Source organism: Sorex fumeus, unplaced genomic scaffold (assembly GCF_029834395.1).
Source record: "Sorex fumeus unplaced genomic scaffold, SorFum_2.1 ptg000037l, whole genome shotgun sequence".
Classification (NCBI taxonomy): Eukaryota; Metazoa; Chordata; class Mammalia; order Eulipotyphla; family Soricidae; genus Sorex; species Sorex fumeus.
The window spans coordinates 43,936,713-43,956,340 of NW_026606094.1; the positions used below are offsets into that span (position 1 = coordinate 43,936,713).

The 19,628-nt window shown below is 40.5% G+C and overlaps 1 protein-coding gene across 4 annotated transcripts in view; it reads right to left on the reverse strand.

Annotated features, from left to right (window-relative positions):
• Window positions 1-18,837, reverse strand: part of FAM133B (family with sequence similarity 133 member B) — a 38,014-nt gene extending 19,177 nt beyond the window's left edge. For all 4 annotated transcript variants that reach the window (XM_056118143.1, XM_056118144.1, XM_056118142.1 and 1 more), the window contains exons 1-3: window positions 18,693-18,837; window positions 5,140-5,237; window positions 969-1,047 (exon numbers count right to left, since the gene is read on the reverse strand). In XM_056118143.1, coding sequence (XP_055974118.1) covers window positions 969-1,047; window positions 5,140-5,237; window positions 18,693-18,716 — 201 coding nt within the window. In that variant the 5' untranslated portion in view covers window positions 18,717-18,837. The remainder of the gene's footprint in view (window positions 1-968; window positions 1,048-5,139; window positions 5,238-18,692) is intronic.
• Window positions 18,838-19,628: the final 791 nt, after the last annotated feature.

Consider the following 19,628-nt stretch of genomic DNA (forward strand, 5'->3'; position numbering starts at 1 on the left):
AATATCTCACACCAATGAGAAAGGCATGTATTAAAAAGATAAGAACCAACAGTGTTGGTCGAAATGTGGTAAAAAAGAATCTCGCTCACTCTTGGTGAGAATGTTGTCTAGTTCAACCTGTAGAGAAAACAGTATGCAGATTTCCAAAAAATTTAAGAACAGAATTCCCATATGAACTCAGTGATTCCACTTTTTGGCCTCTCTCCCCCAAAACACAAAAACACTGATTTGAAAAGACACATGCATACCAATGTTAATGACAATATAAAGTACAATAGCTAGGTTATGAAATAGGATATGGGCATAAATGTCCAACCACAGATGAATGGTTAATGAAGTTGCAATGTTTGCTGCAACTTGGATGGAATTGAAGGAGAATATTATGTTAAGTGAAATAAATCAGAGGGAGGACAAAACTAGATAATCTCACTCTTCTGTGCTACACAGAGAAACAAGAGAACAGATTATATCAAAAAATATCAAACTCATGGCCTTGGATTACAGAACTGAGAATACCAAGGGGAATTAGGGATGCAGAGGAGGGAGAAAGGAATGAGGTAGACTGGAGGTAACATATGGTTATTTGTGGAAAATACCGAGCACTAAACCATAAATGTTAATACTACTGTAAACATGTAACCTAAACTATAATAGCTGAAATTTACAAAAAAGATTTGGAAAAGTGTAAAACACTGCCCTTCAGTAATTTTTTTGCTTTTAAAAAAGTTACTAATAATTTTTAAAAAATATGACAGAGCACATACTTTGCACGTATGAGGCCCTGGGCTCTATTCCTAATACCAATCAATGAATAAAATGTTGTGTTAAAAAATTTTTATGAGCCTATATTCAATTTAGTAAGAAGATTTCTAAAATATAGGACTTCCCCCAATCCAACCTTTACCCTACATAGCTATGCTCAAGCTTTTGGTTTAGTTTTAAATGATTTCATTTTTCTTATTACAAACCTCATTCATTTTTTCTTCAAATTCTGCCAATGCCTTGGAGCCTTTCTTTTTCTTTTCTAATTGTTCTTTTACTTCTTCCCTTGAAAAACAGAATATACAAATTTTTAAGCATTCACAGATGGGTGATCATAAAAACCAAAAATTACATAAACTTTTCTTAATATCCCAATAAACCTCCATTTCCAGGTGCCAGTACGTTGTAATTTTTGTTGACATCATTATAACTCAGTTATCAAAATTAAATTTATTAGGAGAGACACCAAGCCACTACATTGTCCTAGGTAGATTGATCTTTGGGGCTGAGAACTCTGGCTTTCTCAGAATGGGAAGTGGAGGGGAGGGGAAGAGGGCACATTCCTTTTCCTGCCTCTACACCCAACATCCTGTGGTATACAAATGGCCCCACTCCACAACTGAACTTCATCAAGATGCCAACCTACCACAATGTTTCAGCTTCACAGCTCCTGGAGTGCGAGGCTGTGTACTTCCAAATTTCACAGTACTAACAGCCCACTAGGAGCACCGTAAATTTGATGGGGAATTTGTATAGGCCCATCAAGCTCAATGAATGAAAGCAATGACATAGAAGGCTCAACTAGCACCAACCAATTCAGTAAATCTTCAACTACTTTAGTAACAACACTGTAAGATATAACAATTATCACAAAGTTAACTTTTAATGATCTGTTTTTTTGAAAACTTTACTTATCACTTGGTTTTAACAAGCAATATGAAGTAAATTTGTTTGTGCCTGCCAAAGGGGCAGGCTTATGGGGGTGGGTGGGAAATGGTACACTGGTGGAGGGAAGGTCACACTGGTGTTAGAACTGATGGTGGAACACTGAATGTACAAAACAACTTTATAATGAACAACTTTGTAAATCATGGTGTTAAATACAAAAGAAAAATGAAAACTAAAAAGCACTAGTGGATTATTAAAAATATAAAATAAAGTTTGTCAAAACATCAATCACTCATCCTAGAAATATTATATATATATATATATTTTTTTTTCTTTGCTTTTTGGGCCACACCCACAGTGCTCAAGGCTTACTTCTCGCTCTGTGCTCAGGGATCATTCCCTAGCAGTGCTCAGAGAACCATATGGGGTGCTGGGGATTAAACCTAGGTTGGCTGCATGCAAGGCCCCTATCCAGTAAGTTTCCAGACCCTAAATGTAACTTTTAAAAGTCAATGCACAGTAACATTATATACATTGGAAACTATATTAAGTATATTTTCCTTTCAGCTTTACAATCCTATGAGAAAATGTAACACATAAAATCCTCACTTAACATCAATAGTTTCCTGGAAACTGGCTTTAAGAGAAACAACATATAATTAAACAGGTCTTAATAAGTTCAAACTAGCCAGGATTTTTTTTTTCCTTATCAAGGTATCTTTTTGTTTTTCTATCACATATGGCAGTGCTCAGAGGTTACTCCTGACTCTACATTCAGGAATCACTACTGGCAGTGTTCAGGGTACCATATGGGATGCTGGGGATTGAACCCAGGTTAGCAGCGTGCCAAGGCAAGCTCCCTACCTACCCTCTGTACTATTGCTCCCTCCCCTTCCTTATCAACATTTAAGGAAACTATTATTGAGTGAAAAACAATGATATGGTGTATTAGTACCCTCTTTCACAGATAAAATGTTGAAGTTGAAATCTGCCTAATGTCACAAAGCTTGTAGTTTCAATATTAGGTAAAGGTAAAGGTAAAGGCCCTCCCGTTGATCATTGATTTGCTCGAGCGGGCCCAGTAACGTCTCCATTGGAGACTTTGTTGTTACTGTGTCTGGCATATCGAATACTCTCGGTAGCTTGCCGGGCTCTCTGAGAGGGGAGGAGGAATCGAACTCGGGTCGGCCATGTTGGCTGCTTGTAAGGCAAACACCCTACCCGCTGTGTAAGGTGAGCTAAAGTCTATTTGAGTGAATTACTTAACTAAATTCTATTACAGATTCACCCATTTTATATGTAATTCCTATTTTATATTAAAAAAAGTTAATAGTGCAGCATGCCCAACTACTTATTTTTAGAAAGATTTGCTAATAAGATTAGTCCCAAGGGCTGGAGCCATAGTACAGCTGGTAGGGCATTTACCTTGCATGCAGCCAACCCGGTTGGATTCCCAGCATCTCATATGGTTCCCTGAACACCGCCAGAAGTAATTTCTGAGTGCAAATCCAGGAGTAACTCCTGAGCAACACCGGGTGTGAACCCCACCCCCAAAAAAGCAAAAAAGCCAAAAAAAAAAAAAAAAAAGAGTACTCCCAGCTAATGTATGAAAACCTGAATTTCAGGGTTCTTTTTTGGGGAATCGTGGTGGTGGATGGTTTGGGCCTTGTGCTCAGGGGATCTTACTGGGTGCTGTGGATTGAACCAGGATAGTTATGTGCAAGGCATCTTAACTACTATTCTATCTCTCTGGCCCAGATTGTAGGATTTTTACAATTTCCTAAAGACAAGAGCACTCACCGTGGGTGTGGAAGATAGTTCAAATGTTAGAGTGCATGCATGCCTGGCACGTAGAAGCTCCAGGCTCTATTCGGGGTGTTGCATGGTTCCTCAATCAAGTGGTGTCCAAAACAGCAGGTCCAAACAGTACCAGGTTAAGAATCTCTATGATGGGGCCGGAGTGACAGTACAGCGAGTAGGGTGTTTGCCCTGCACATGCCCGACCCGGGTTCAATCCTTGGCATTCCATATGGTCCCCCAAGCACTGCCAGGAGTAATTCCTGAGTCCAGAGCCAGTATTAATCCCTGAGCATTGCTGGGTGTGACCCAAAAAACAAAAACAGAAAAAAAAATCATCTCTATGAGTATCTCTCTCAGATTTCTTTGAGCACTGCTTGGAAGAACCAACACGGAGGGAGAAAATGAAAGGTCCTGGTACTTAATAAATAAACAGTACCATTTAATACATACTTGCCTTCTGGGAATTGGGAATTTTGACTTCTGACAGGCAGAGGTAAACCAGTGGTCAATAAAAAGTGTGGATGGGCATTGAGTCTAGTAACTTTCTGGCTCCAACACCTCACATGTGCTTTCACAACCTGTTGCTCAAAAGAAGCAAGTGAGCCCTATCTGTCTTTATAGGAAAGAAAGCTATGCCTGGTCTCTCTCTCCTTTATCTCACTGTTGATTATGGTAGACATTCTTTCACTGTAATCTTACTCACAAGTACAACCATCTTGTTCTTCTAGTGAGATGTCCAACCTGAGGACTCTGGGGTATCTCTGAAACACAAGCACTTGCTTGAGCATTCTCCCTTTAAGGTTCATTCTTTTTCTCCAAATATGAAAATAAATCACTGTACTTGGAGATAATTTATTTTCTGTTATGCTACAATGATTAACAACAGCACATGTGAACATGACTCACTTCCTGTTATACTCAGAGGAAGAATTCCCTTTCTCAGCTATAGTTACCCAGCTTTTAGAGATACTTGGAAGGATTCTGAAGCTAATAACTTAAAATGTGCTTTATTTTGTATTTAAAAATTTTTTTTCCATGGAGACACTGTGATTTGCAAAGTTAGTCATGACTGAGTTTCAAGAAAATAATAAACAATATTTTAAGGCAAATACTTAAAAATGCAACATCCTAAACCATTGAAAAGCCAGCAGATAAAGCTGGAAGCCTAATATTACAACTTCCTAACTTACAAATGAAGAAACAGTGAAACTATTCAAATACCATAAACAAATATTGTTGTTGTTTGTTGAGCCACACCTGGCAGGGGTCACTTCTGGTGTACTATTTGAGGAGGATGACTCATGGGAGTGCTCAGGGAACCATATGTGGTGCCAGGGATCAAGCCTGTGCGCTGATTATTGCAAAGCAGAAGTTTCAGCCTGCTGAACCACCTCTCTGGCCTAACCATCCATTTCACATAGCTTAGAACACTGCAAGGTATCTTTCAGGGAATAAAAAGAAGATGAGTATAAAAAGGTTGTCAAGTAATGCATTAGCTGTGGGGGTTAAAGTTTCTTTTAATATTCTTGCTTGTGTTTCACACACTCAAAAGAAAGCATACATCAAATACTATTTAAAGCATTATATAACAACAATTGTTTGGCAATCTATAAAGTTCTAGCAATAACCTTCCGAAAGTTTGTTAAAATCTCATGTAAATTAAAAATATGTAAATTATTTTACAAATACCAGGTAGGCCTTGGTCGATTCAAATAATCTTGGATTGTTGGCCCTGAAGACTGGATTGGACCCCTTGATCTGGCCATCGCTATGGGGTTCATATAGGCCTTAAAGAAAGAACAAAAATTAATTCCATTAAAAATGCTAAAGCTTTTAGTCAGCAAGAAATCTTCATTTTAAATGCATACTTTATTCAACTAATCACAGACAATTTAACCAAATCTTCATTACAGAAATCAAATTTAACAGTCTACAACTTGGAGATGAATAAAAATGTTCTTTAACAGACAATGTGGGGTGTCTTTTTGAAGGGTGGGGTTTGGTCCAAATAAGAATGTTATTTAATAGAAAATGTGGAGTGTCTTTTTTGGGGGTGGTGTTTGGTCCAAACCCAGCTGTGCTCAAGAGAACATATGCAGTGCTGGGGGACTGAACCGGGGTACACTGCACGCCAGGCTAAGAGCCTTAATACTGTCATTGTGCCATCTCTCAGGCCCAGAAAATGTGTTTGTATCAGTAATTTAACAAAAATTATGATATTTATTGTAGGGTAGCACAATAAGCTATTCTACAGTAAATAAAACGCACTAATCCTGTTAACGGTGACAGCATTAAGTTCACTGACAAACAAAGAAATTCAGATTCCAAAGAAATTAGAAAGAGAGCTAACTGAATCCATTGCTTAGTCTACTTTATTTTCAACCTTAGGAAACATTATACCATACTGATAGTAATTGTAGTTGAAAATTAAAATAAAAAGAAATTATGCACAGGCAACAAAGAAAAAAATAGTACTTCATCAAAATTATATCTGTATCAAAAGACACTCAAATAATCCACAACAATCCACACAGAATGGGAGAAAGCATTTGCAAATCATTTATCTGATAAGGGATTCATAATCAGAATCTATAAATAAATTCTGACATGCAACAACAGCAAAAACCAGAACCCAACTAAAAAAATGTAACCAGGACCAGAGCAGGCATTTCCCCCAAAGATATGCAAATGTCCAATAAGTGGGGTCAGATGGTACAGCAGGCACGGCAGCTGCCTTCAATGTAGCCACAGTAGGTTTGGTCCTGACGCCGTATATAGTCTTTCAAGTTTGTTGAGAGTATGTGAGTTCTGTGCTCAGAGTCAGAAGTAATTCCTGACCCTTCAGGTGTGGCTCAAAACCAAAAACAAAATGAATGCCCAATAAACACACGAAATCATGTTTAACACGGCTGGTCACTAAGGAAATGAAAAAGAAAACTACAGTGTGATGCCATTTAACATCATTTTAGAATGGCTATTATTGAAAACAGAGAAAATAATAATTAAGGCTAAAATGCCAAGTAACTGGAACTGTTATGTATGGAAATGTAAAATGGCACAGGAACTGGAAAAGTCTGGTGGTTCCTCAAAAAACTTAACACAATTGCTATATGATCTAGCAGCTCCTCTGCCAGGTGAAACTGCAAAATAAATAAAATGAATAAAAATAAAATGAAAGCATGGACCCAGATACCTGTGTGCATAACAGCATTATTCATAATAGCTGAAAAAAGTGTAAACATCCTAAGAGGATGGACAAACAAAATGTGGTCTGTACACAGTGGAATATTACTCATTCTTAGAAAGAAATAAAAATTTGACTCATGCAGAATCTTGGAAATATACAAGTGAAATAAAACACGAAGGAAAAAATTTCGTGATACTACTTACATAAGAAATGTAAAATAAGCAAATGAATGGACATGCAGTAAATAAAAGTTACGGGAAGCTAGGAGGAAAGAGGTGATGGGAATTACTGCTGAATGGGCACAATGGGCATAGCGCATTTTACTTGAGATGGTGAAAAAGTTCTGAAAATAGACACTGATAATAGTCGCACAAACGTAAATGTACTTTATGTCACTGAACTATACATTTTAAAAAGTTTTAAAATGGTGGACTTTATTATGCATACTTTAATACAGTAACTCTACAAAAATTAAGTCATATTTTTTATATTGCACTTACAATAGCAGAACAACACATTTTAGAGCTCATTCCCCCAAAACAGAGAAAAAAATAAAGCAAATTTCTTCTTTTATGACAATGTAGAATGAGACATTTCATTAAAATTCACTTTTGCTGAAGACATCAAATGTGGCTTTTACTTCTAAAATGTATTTTAATTGAAATGGTTATTATCAAAGTTAATTTTTATTTAAAGTTTAAAATCTAATACTAACATTACAAAAGAAGCAAAAGTATACAGTGTGTTGCGTTTTAAGAAACTGTAAAAATGACTAATATTTCTCACCTTTAAAACAGTTTGTTATGTATAGTTCCAGGTTTCCCTAGCCAACAACATAATATAAAAATCTCTAAAGCAATGTATACTGAGAAAGATGTTCATCCAATTGGATAACACCCAATAACTTAGGATGAAAAGCTAGGTCTTTAACAGAATTTTCTTAGAGGTAGGAATGCCAGAGGTTCTAAAGTCAGAGACTGTTCAGAGTATCAGGGATAGAAACAGATTTTCAAATGCAATGTTGCATTTAATGTTGTCTTTAAAGACAGAAACAGTGACATAAAATAACCAGCTATATGGTCACAAAGATTTAATCTATCTTGCTAAGAATTTTAATGAGTATGGAAACATGATTATCAACAGAGGAAGTATGATGGAGAGCTAAGTCAATCATTTTAAAAACAGAAATATATAGGGGCTGGAGAGAGAAATAAGTGGTAGAGGACATATCAAGCATTTGCAAGATCCGGGTTCAGAAACCTCATGCTCAGCACAGGGCTGCTGGGAAGGGTCTGGCTGTCCCCTATACCACCAGGCCCCTAACTAGGACGTCCACGGCAGGGAGCAGCCCTACCCCTTGCAGAAAGTTTTGGGTATAATTCCTATGTCAGAAAAAATCAGCGCACATGGGAGTACACTATAACCTAATATCTCTGGTTATAATTTTAGCATTACTCAATGGTAAAATATTTTAAGTATAAACCTGGTTCTTTCCAGAAAACTTCTGCTGGCCAGCTGACATCAGCCAAGAGCACTCACCTTGGCACCAACTCCCCTCCTGGCATACCTGCTACCCCAGTCACCCCTGGTCCCCACCAACCATGCTGTGAGGAACACCAACAGAGCCCAGCCCGTGCCACTCCCAGCCAAGTAGACTCACTGCCCTGGCCACTGGAAGACCTGAATTCCCTGCTTGACCACACGATGGAATGTTGTGAGACCCTACCCAATTTTGAGGCTATAGGGATAGTTATAAAGAAAGACAAGTTGAAGATAAGAGAGACCTCTGGAGACACCAGCAGACAGAGCCACAACCCAAATGATAACATAGGTAGCCGCATAGGGCTTCTGGTCTAGCTGGAGCAGAGAGGAAGCCAAATCCCACAAAGTTTAGAGGCACGTGCAGATGTGAGCAGCAAGAGCCCCACCCTTAGAGGACAAAGCACCAGGAACAATTTAAAAAAAAAGATGGAATTCAGCCACATTAACAGAAAGATGGTGACAAAACTCACCAAGATCCTCAACTACAATAACAATCCTGGGGCTGGAGAGACAGTACAGCACGTAGGGTGCTTGCCTTGCATGGGGGCGACCTGGGTTAAATCCTCTGCATTCCATATGGTCCCTCCAGCACTTCCAGGAGTGATCCCTGAGCATAGAGTCAAGAGTAACCCTTGAGCATCATGGGTATGGCCCAAAAAACAAACAAACAAATGAACAAGAATAATTATCCTCTCAATGTTTAATGATCTGGGGAAAAAACTGAACAAAAAATGAATAAACTTAAAGAGTCTGATGAAAAATAAAAACCTCATTCAAAGCAGTATAGGTAGCAAGTCTCAGCAGTAGAATGCATGACACTGAAAAACAAAATCAGTTGCCTTGAAGAAAAGTTACACAATTCCATCAATAAAGAGGAAATAGAAAAAAAGAAAAAAAAAGGAGGGCAACCTTGAAATTGTAGGAATCCTAGGACAACAAAGATGGAAAGAAGAGAAAATAGCTGATTGATGAAATAACTGCTGAGAACTCAATGAATTTGAAGAGGGAGATTGGTGTAGTGATCAAGGAGGCTCAAAGAGTGCAAAAATAAACTCCAACAGAACACTAAGACACACTAAGACACACTGTAATCATAATGGCAAGAACCAAAGGCAGAGACGACTCATGCCAGTGAAAAGCAAAATCTCATGGACAGAGGAAAAGGAATAAGATTCACATCAGATATGAAACTTGATGAGCAAGAAGAGAATGGAATGATGTTACAAAATATTGAATGAAAGAACCTCCAAAAAAGAAGGGATATCACTCACAGTTGAAGGAATGACAAACAATAGCTGAGGACGCTGAGAATCTAAAACAACTGTCAAGTATATTTAATAACCTCACACAAAAAGGACAGGAGCGATGGTACTGTGGGTAGGGTGCTTGCCTTATATGTGGCCTACCTGGGTGTGATCCCTGGCACCTGGTCCCCAGAGCCTGCCAAAGTGATCCCTGAGTGCAGAGCCAGGAGTAGGCCCTGAGCACTGCTGATGTCTCAATCACCCCCGCCAGAAAAAAATGGTAAAGGATAAGGGGGAGAGAGATAGTACAGTGAGTAAGTAGTACAGCGAATAAAGTGCTTACCTTGCATGTTCTTGACCTGTTTGACCTTTAGCCAGGAGTGATCACTGAGCACAGAGTCAGGGGTGTAGCAAAGGTCAAATGGTAAATATAACCCAATTCTCATAGTTAAAGGCCAACAAATTCTTTGTATCAATAATTTCTCCAAATGTCAATGTACTGAACTCGTCCATTAAAGGCAATGTAGCTGGATGGATCAAAAAAAAAAATTTCAACTTTCTAACCGCTAATGAGAGGCACACTTGAATTCTGATGATAAACACAGGCTCAGAGTGAACAGTTAGATAACACCACATAGGCTAATGGTACACTAAAAAAATGCAGGGAACAGCATAACAAATACATGAGAAAATGAGAGGGAACCAGGAGACAGTACAGCAGTTAGGGCACATGACTAGCTTAAGCTCAACCCAGAATCAATTACCATAGCTAAATAGTCTTCCAAGCATTGTCAGTTGTAGTTCTGGAGGCCTCAGAAACACAAGAGTGATCTTAAAGACCCCTTGCACTGCTAGAGTATCCAAGCTGCTTTCAGTTCTGTAGGCCCTAAGCAACATTATATCCTTAGGCCCTGGCACTGAACTGCCAGTCAAGCTAGCTGAGAATTTTTAGAGGGGCCTCTGGAGTTCCTGAGTACCACTTCTCAAATAAAGGTAGTATGGCATAGGGATGGACATTACATAGCAGTAAAATGGACCTAACATATATGCACCAAATGAAGAGGCAGCAAACTGCTTATGGACTTGAAGATACATCAATGGTAACAGAATGGTAGCAGCAGACAGACTAACACCCCACTCTCCTCATTGGAGAGCTCAACCAGACATAACATCTACAAGAGATAAAAATCTTAAGCAACTGGAAGAACTGGTACTAACAGACATACACATGACCTTACACCCCCACAAAGCTCAATACACATTCTTCTCCAGTGGACAAGGAACATTCTCCAGGATAGCTTACATGTTGGGGCACAATTCAAGTGTCCATAGTAAAAAAAAAAAAATCAACGAAGTATTTTTTCAGCCCATAATGCCATGAAGTCATAATAGAAAGGCAGAAAAATTGTTTTAAAATTAAAATTGAACATACATTTAAATAACCATTGGGTTAAAGAAGAAATCAGGATTCCATGAGACAAACAGCAATGAAACAAACTATCAGAATTATGGAACACAGCAAAACCGTACTAAATTGGAATACTGGTTTACTTTAGGAAACAAGGGAGAAAAACTATCTTATATGAACCACCTAATCTCATAGCTTAAGAAACTAGGCAGTACTCAGGGCTTACTCCTGGCATACTCAAGAGACCATAAGTGGCACTGTTCACAATAGCAAGAATCTGGAAACAACCTGAGTGCCCGAGAACAGAGGTCTGGTTAAAGAAACTTTGGTACATCTACACAATGGAATACTATGCAGTTGTTAGGAAAGATGAAGTCATGACATTCGCTTGTAAGTGGATGGTCATGGAGAGTATCATGGTAAGTAAACTAAGTCAGAAAGAGAGGGACAGACATAGAATGATTGCACTCATTTGAGGAATATAAATCAACATAATATGAGACTGACACCCAAGGACAGTAGAGACAAGGGCCAGGAAGACTGCTTCATAGTTGGAAGCCTTCCTCATGAGCTGGGAGAAAACAGAGAAGGGATCACTAAGTCAATGATGGTTGGAGGGATAGTTCAGGATGGGAGATGTGTGCTGAAAGTAGATAAAGCACCAAATGTGACAGCCTCTCAGTATCTGCATTGCAAACCATAAGGCCCCAAAGTAGAGAGAGAGTATGGGGAAAATTGTCTGCCAAAGAGGCAGTGGGAGGGTTTGGATGGGGGGAATACTGGGGACAATGGTGGTGGAAGATGTGCACTGGTGGAGGGATGGGTATTCCAGCATTGTATGACTGAAACTCAAACATAAAAGCTTTGTAACTGTATCTCACAGTAATTCAATGGGGGAGAGAGAGAGAGAGAGAGAGAGGGAGAGAGAGAGAGAGAGAGAGACCATGTGTGGTGCTGGGATTGAACCCAGATTGGTCTTAGCATCGATATTTTATCTGTACAGCCCCGGGAGCAGTATTTTTTTTTTTTAAGGATCAACAAGATTGACAACCCTTAGCTAACTCCTGAGGGAAAAACGGAAAGATAAAGTGGATCAGAGATGAAAGGAGAGAAATTACAATAATATTCCAGAAATACTAAAGTCCACAGGGACTACCATGAGCAATTAAAAAAAATTTTTTATTAAAAATTAAAAATTAAATTAAAATTTTTTTAATAGTGAGACATCATGAGGTACAGTTGCAGACTTACACATTTTTGTGATTAGGTTTCAATTATACAATGATTAAATACCCATCTCTCCACCAGTGCCCATTTCCCACCACCACGGATCCCAGTATCCCTCCCACCCCCGCACCTCCCCCATCCCACCCTGCCTCTGTGGCAGGGCATTTCCTTTTGTTCTCTCTCTCTCTTACTGGGTGGTTTGCAAGAGAGGCAATGGGTGACAATCATGTTTAGTCTATAGTCTACTTTCCGTATACCATGAGCAATTTTATGCCACTAGGTTCTTTTCAGAAGCTCGAAGAAATGACACATTTTAAAAAAATATTACAACCTTTTGATCAAAATCAAATCAGGAGGAAGGAGAAAACATACCAATCATGAGTAAGAAAACTAAAAGAGTAATTAAGAATATTTCCTAGAACAAAAACTCAAATCCTAATGGGTTCACCAGTGAGTGTTACCAAAATTTTAAAAGTGGCATATTACCTACCCCACTCAAGCTCTTCCAGAATATTAAAGAAACAGGACTCCTTCCTGCCTATGAAATCAATACTTCTATAATACTGAAAGCAGAGAAATACTAGTGAAAAAGAACATTTCAGGTTACTAACCAAGATGAACGCTGATGCAAAGAACCTCAACAAAATCTTAGTGTATCAATTCAAAAATATCATACAACCTAGGATCAAATGTGATTACAGAAATGCAAGAGGGAGTCAATATATGCAAATCAATTAACATAATATACTGTAATATCAAAAGGAAAATAAAAATTATTACTATATCAAATGATTCAGAGAAAGCTTTTGACAAGATTCAACATTCATTTATGACAAAAATAACAAAGAAAGCAGGGGTATGATTTGCCCTGCTATAACTTAAAACATTTTTATCTTTTTTCCCTTTTTTTTTTTGCTTTGTGGGTCACACCCGGCAATGCAAAGGGGTTACTCCTGGTTCTGTGCTCAGGAATTATTCCTGGCAGTGCTCGGGGGACCATATGGGATGCTTGGAATTGAACCTGGGTTGGCTGTGTGCAAGGCAAACACCCTACCCACTGTGCTATAGCTCTAGCCCCACTTAAAACATTTCTAAATGTCTGAGCAAAATAATGTAGTATATCTATATCTATATAGATATAGAAAGAATGTACTTCAAGACAGTAATAGTCATCTATAATAAACTTAATACTGAATACAGCAAAAAACTGAAGTCCTTCCATCTGATATGTAGCACAAGAAAGGATATACCTTTCCTCCATTATTGAATATAATCCTGAAAGTTCTCACCACTGCAATCAGACAAGAATGCTATTTTATTTTTAGTAGGTTATTACTAAATAAATAGGGTGGTATGTCCTTTAGGGTAGCAGTTTAACTACTGCTAACTGCACAGTAGACATTAACAAATAAATTTTGCAAGATATGCTAGAAACTTTTAAATATGTATTCTGGAAAATGTGAGTATCATGAGTTGTCTACAATAGTATGGCATGTGAATATACTATTTTATTTCCAAAGAGTAAAAAAGCTACAAAGAGTAAATATTAAGATTTTTTCTTAATTTTTTTAAAAAAACTATCTTTATGAGAAAATAACTCACATAGTATTAATAATGGTAAGCAAGAATAAGCAGAGCAACCTACAATCACTGCCATACAAATTCAGAGGCAAAATTGTTTTTATGTAAAAAAACAAAAACAGGAGACAGAGCACAGTGGGTAGGTCATTTACCTTGCATGAGGCTGACCAGGGCTCGATCCCCGGCATTCCATATGGTCCCCCAAGCACCGCTAGAAGTAATTTCTGAGTGCAGAGCCAGTAGTAACCCCTGAGCAATGCTGCATGTGACCCAAAAAGAAAAAAAAAAAAAGAAAGAAAAAAAGCAACCCTCCCCACAAAAATAGCAGTCAAGTATACTCACAATTTTCCATTCTAATTATAAAAAAAATCTTAACTTTTATTATGTTTACAGTCTTCACATTTTTTATCATTTATTAAAACGTTTTTAGAACATACTGCAAAATTTGTTAATATTTACCGTGTAAATATTAACATGACAACGTACTGTGTAAAAATTAACATGACAATGTACCAAAAAGTATGTTATATTAATGACTAAATTATGCATCTGAAGTAAGAAAAAGCAACAAAGCACATAAATAATCCAGTTATCCTGTGGTTCAGAAACCAATAAATAAATAAAGTTTGATTAAACGAAAAAAAAATGTACATCAAGAAAGAAGTACACAGCAACCTATTTAGTTAATAAATTATGGAAATAAAATAGTATATTCACATGCCATACTATTGTAGACAACTCATGATACAACTGCATGAGTTATCATGGATATAATAAGGATTAGCAGTAAAGATTTTGATCGTGAACAATATCCTCTTAAGCACACTCCTAATAGCTCCATTCTTTCTTCCCTTTGGTGGAGAAAAGTAGTGTATGGAGGCTAACTGGGCCATACATCTTAATGCTTAGGGGCTATTCCTGATGGGCAATGTTCTGGGGAACATATGCTATACAGGGAATGAAACCAGGGTTGAAAAAAAATGCAAGGCAAGTACTTTACCCCTTGCACTCTCTTTCAGACCCCATCAAAGAGAGATGTAAAAGTTTTTTATTTCTACAGCAATATTTATTAACAGCTTAAAGTCAGGCTCCATGCAAAACACCTGAATGTATGTGCTCAGGAAAATTAAGCAACAATACTTTTTACTACACTCAACAGAACTGTTTTTAAAATAAGACAAAACAAAAAATAATTTACTAATATAATTTTATTTTGCAGCAGTGTGAAAGACTAGGTGGGTACCAACTAAAATAGACTTTGTACATTGTACACTACTTGGTATGTCGATGATTTAATTCATTTAAGTATCTCATAAAGCAACAATAAGTACATATTTAACTAGAATTGTTTGTGGTCCCAAACTGATGCATGAGTTTGGATAACACAAATGATTTGTGATTTAAAGCTCAGGATGGTCAACTGCACTCAAGGTAGAAAGGGCTAAATTGCTAGGGACAAAATGTGTAGAAGTTTATTATTACTTTTATTAGCTATTTTTATCTAGAGGATAAATCTTCGTGAAAGAGCAGAGTAACAGAAAAGACCATGAAGAAAATGCCTGGAAAACAACAGGCACAAAGAATTGTCATCATGAAGAGTCCTGTGTAAGTCCTGATGATGTTATGAGTGTTTTGGGCTACACCTGTAGTGCTCAGGGGTTCCTCCTGGCTCTGGGCTCAGGGATCACTCCTGGCAGAACTCAGGATTGCCTGGGATTTGAGCCTAGGTTGCCTGCCTGCAAGGCAAGTGCCCTACTGCTGTGCTATCTCTCCAGCCTCCAAACCTAAAAACGTTGTTCAAGAATGTACACCAATGTACACTCTATGTATCTAGGAAGGAAGGAAGGAAGGAAGGAAGGAAGGGAGGGAGGGAGGGAGGGAGGGAGGGGAAGAAAGAAAATGGTGGGGGTGGGGAGGGAGGGAGGGAAAGAAGGAAAGAAGGAAAGAAGGAAAGAAAGAAAGAAAGAAAGAAAGAAAGAAAGAAAGAAAGAAAGAAAGAAAGAAAGAAAGAAAATGGTGGGGCCAGAGTGATAGCACAGCAGGTAGGGCCGACCAGAGTCCAATCCCCTGTACCCTATATGGTCCCCCAGAACTGCCAGAGTAATTACAAAGTGCAGAGCCAGGAGTAACCCCTGAGCATCTCCCAGTGTGAACCAAAAAGCCAAAAACAAAACAAAAACAAACAAAACAACAAAAAAAGGGGGACAGTGCACCAAGAAAAAGAAAATTAACATGACAATGTACCAAAAAGTATGTTGTATTAATGACTAAATTATGCATCTGAAGTAAGAAAAAGCAACAAAGCACATAAATAATCCAGTTATCCTGTGGTTCAGAAACCAATAAATAAACCAAGTTTGATTAAAGGAAAAAAATGTACATCAAGAAAGAATCTTAATGTAAACTAAGATTTCCAGTGATATGTCAATATAAGTTCATTCAGTGTAATAAATCAAGTCTGATGTTGAAAATGGGGAGGGCAGGAGTCTATGGCAGGAAACAAGGGGAACTATCCGTACTTCATGCTCACTACTGTTCACTTAAAACTCATCAAAAAAAGGGTCTATTTGTGCTTGTTTTGGAAGCCACTCTCAATGACTGGGGTAGAACAGGAGGTGCTGGGAAGGACATAGGGTATTAGAAATAAAACTGGGTGCTCTTGCATGCAAAGTAGTGTTCTCTCTCCCATGAGCTCTCTCCTGGACTCATTCTGTTATTTACAATCAAGAGAAAACTGAACCAGAAAATCACCCAAGAATTAGGCCTAGGATCCAACTCCTCCAGGCAATGATAAGACTGAATTAGACAGGCTGTGTCTTTTTACCTCTTAATGTCACATTTCTCATTCCCACAGTTTGTTCAAGTGCAGACAAAATGTTACCAGAACACCCTGTTCCATGACAGCATACCAACAAGCAGAGCCCACGGCTCACAGTTATCAAAATGTTCTGGTAAATAAAGTTACTTAAAAAAAAAAAGTGCTGCTCCCTTTTCCATAAAACAGAGCACCTCAAAGCTTCATGTGAAAATGGGCAAAAGGTCTAGTGATTTATAAATATTTAAGACAGAGCATTAAGGAACCAAAACACTCCATCTCTGTAGCTGGAAGATGCTCCAACAGAACACCACATCAAGTCTTGAGAACCAGGATACCACAAAAACACTTCACAATCTTGTAAAGCACTGTGGTTCCTAGGATAAGCATGTATAAAATGAAACAAACGTTCTTGAGATGAAAAATATCGTTTAATAAAAGTAAAGCTTTTTTAGCATTATGTAGTAAAGGCATTCGTTTCTTAAAGGAAGACTCTAGTTCAATAAATTTAATACATGATTTACATTTCCGACACTCCTTCAATTTTCATGCTCAGTGGTTACTCGGGTCACAAACAGATGATTGGATTAAAAAAAAAAAAAACCTAGAGCGGGAGAGGTAGTACAGAGGCTAGGGCGGTTGCCTTGCACTTTGCAAAGTTGAATTAGATCCTGAACATCTCATGGTCTCCCCAGACCGGCCAAGATGATCCCGAAGCACAGAGCAAGGAGCAAGCCCTGAGCACTGCTAGTTCTAGCCCCTCAAATCCAAACCTAAACCAAGCCAAGCCCAAACAAGCCCTCTAAGGATATAGATGCAATACTACTGGGCTCTAAGATAAAACCATGCAATTTGCTGGCACGTAAGTGGAAGTGGAGAATATCACACTTGGTGAAGTTAGCCAGGAGAAAGAGAGAATGCTCTCTCATATGCGGGATAGAAAGAGACACAGGAAGGAAATCACAAATGCCCAACGGTAACACAACCTGAGAACCGGTCTAAAGAACTGAGCAAAACGGGGCGGGGTGGGCGGGAGCTGAGGAGCAGGAACTGGACCACTGTAGAGGACAGAAGTGGGCATTCTGGTGTCTGCAACACTGTAAATCACGGTGCTTAAAAAAAAAACAAAAAACTAAAGCCCCAATATTTCTAATATATATATATTTAAAAGTTGCAAAACAGTAGAGAACTGTTTTGTAACAGTTTTGTAACCCCAAGAGCTGTAGGGTTTCAACCGAATCTTAGGGCTGATCCTTATGCTCGGGGCGTCCTTCCCCGATATCGGAGTTCCTGATACAAAGTAGCCCAGAAGACCTGTCTCCCATCTCCGCACGCCCTTGAAAAGCACCCGAGTTTCACCCGCACTCCAAGTCTTTCCAGAATGTCTTTCATTCTGGGTTATTCCTGACTTCTTAAAATCTCTCCGACAGAAAAATCTCACTCTCGCTTGAAAGCCATTAACAACTTTCCGGCCAGGCCACGCACCCGCCGGGTGGTCTCTGGACCGTTGGGGGTCAACAAGGATGCCTTCCCTTGAAGAAGAAGAAAAAAAAAAAACTGAGGCGCGGGGACGACGCGCGACTTCTCCGCGGGCCCACGAGACTCTCGCGGGGGAGGGGAACATTCCAGCCGGCGCCTTACCCCTCTGAAACCAGCCCTTCCCATGCCGTCCACTCCTCACAGGGCCCGGTCACTTAACAGTGCCATCCCGCTCGTCAGCCGGGGCGCTGGGCGCGCTGCACGCCCGGGGCAGGGGGCCCCTCGGGGAGGTTGGGGGGGGAGGGAACACGGCCGGGGTGGGCAGAAAACCAGCCCCCGCTCCTCGGTCCAACTCAGACTCGGGTCTGGAGACTGGCGAGCAGGGGGTCTACAGCCGCTCAAAAAGTCCCCCTCCCCCGCCCCGGAAGCCCGCAAGCTATAAAAACTGCCGGCCCACGTGCGGCAGCGGGGTCGGGGAAGCGCTGCTGACAGGGCTAGGCGGGACTGAGGAGGAGGAGCGCGAGGTGGGGGGTGGGGCGGGGGGGGGGGAACGGCAGGGAAGCAGAAGACCCCGGCAGGGGCCAGCCCAAAGCGCCGACTACGTGCGCGGCGCACGCGCGCCTGGGAGCGCGGAGGGGGGCAGCCGACTCCCCCGAAGTCCGAGCGCTGCCGCTGACCCTCGGCGCCGCCTGGAAGAGTTCCCGCTCTCCCGTCCGCGGGGCCGCGTCGCCCCCAGTGTGCTCCCCGCCGGATACTCACCACCCGATTGTCCCGCTTGCCCATGGTGCTGGACCGAGGCCACGCTCCAACGCTGCGGGAACCCGGACAGGAGACGCGGCCGAAGCGGGCCCGCCGCAGGTCCCTCGGCTGACTCCCCGCCCCGCCCGAAGAGCGGCGCCGCGTCGACCAAAGCAGCCACGTCGGGTCACAGCGCCACCTGCCGTCCTGGAGGAAAGAAGGGCGCGGCCGATCCTCGGCGGGTCACGGGAGGGGGGCGCGCCCGGCTGGGGGCGTCTTGGCTGCCGCTCCTTTATCACCCTCCGCGCGGGCCGAGCGAAAGGCAGGCGGTGCGCTGCTCTCTCCAGCAGCTTTGTCGAAGCTCACTTCTTTGGGCCTTGAATTGTATGACTCTCCATCCCTGATGCTCGGAAACGCTCGTTCTCGGGAAACCTGGGCGCGTGGTTCGGCGGTAGCGCTCTTGACTTCTCTGCGTGATCACGACCACGAGTTTCTTAGCAGTAACCGCCCCAGAGGCCCAGGGCGGTGCCGCCTTTTTGTTTTTTTCCGTAAACAAAATAATAAAATGCCATACTGACCATAAAGTGTGTGGCCCCGCCCCATCAGCACCACAGCTAAGTGCACCGCCCCGCGCCTCTGCAGCCGGGTGTGATTCTCCACGCACCCTTAAGTCCTTGTCCTCACTTATCCCCAGAATTTGTCCGATACTACGCACATTGGCCTCTTTTCTTTTTCATTTGTGCTGAGCTCATTGCTTCACTTGGTTGCATCATCCTTCACACCTCAACTTAAAAAAAAGCTTTTTACAAGGTTTTTCCAACCGGTCAAGTTCTATTTTTCATCCGATTTTCTCCCATGATAGCATTTATCATTATGTAATTATAGCTCCCGCACATTGTTAATTGTCGGTCTCCCATGAAGTGCAATTTATAGTTGGATGAGAGCAAAGCGCCTTGT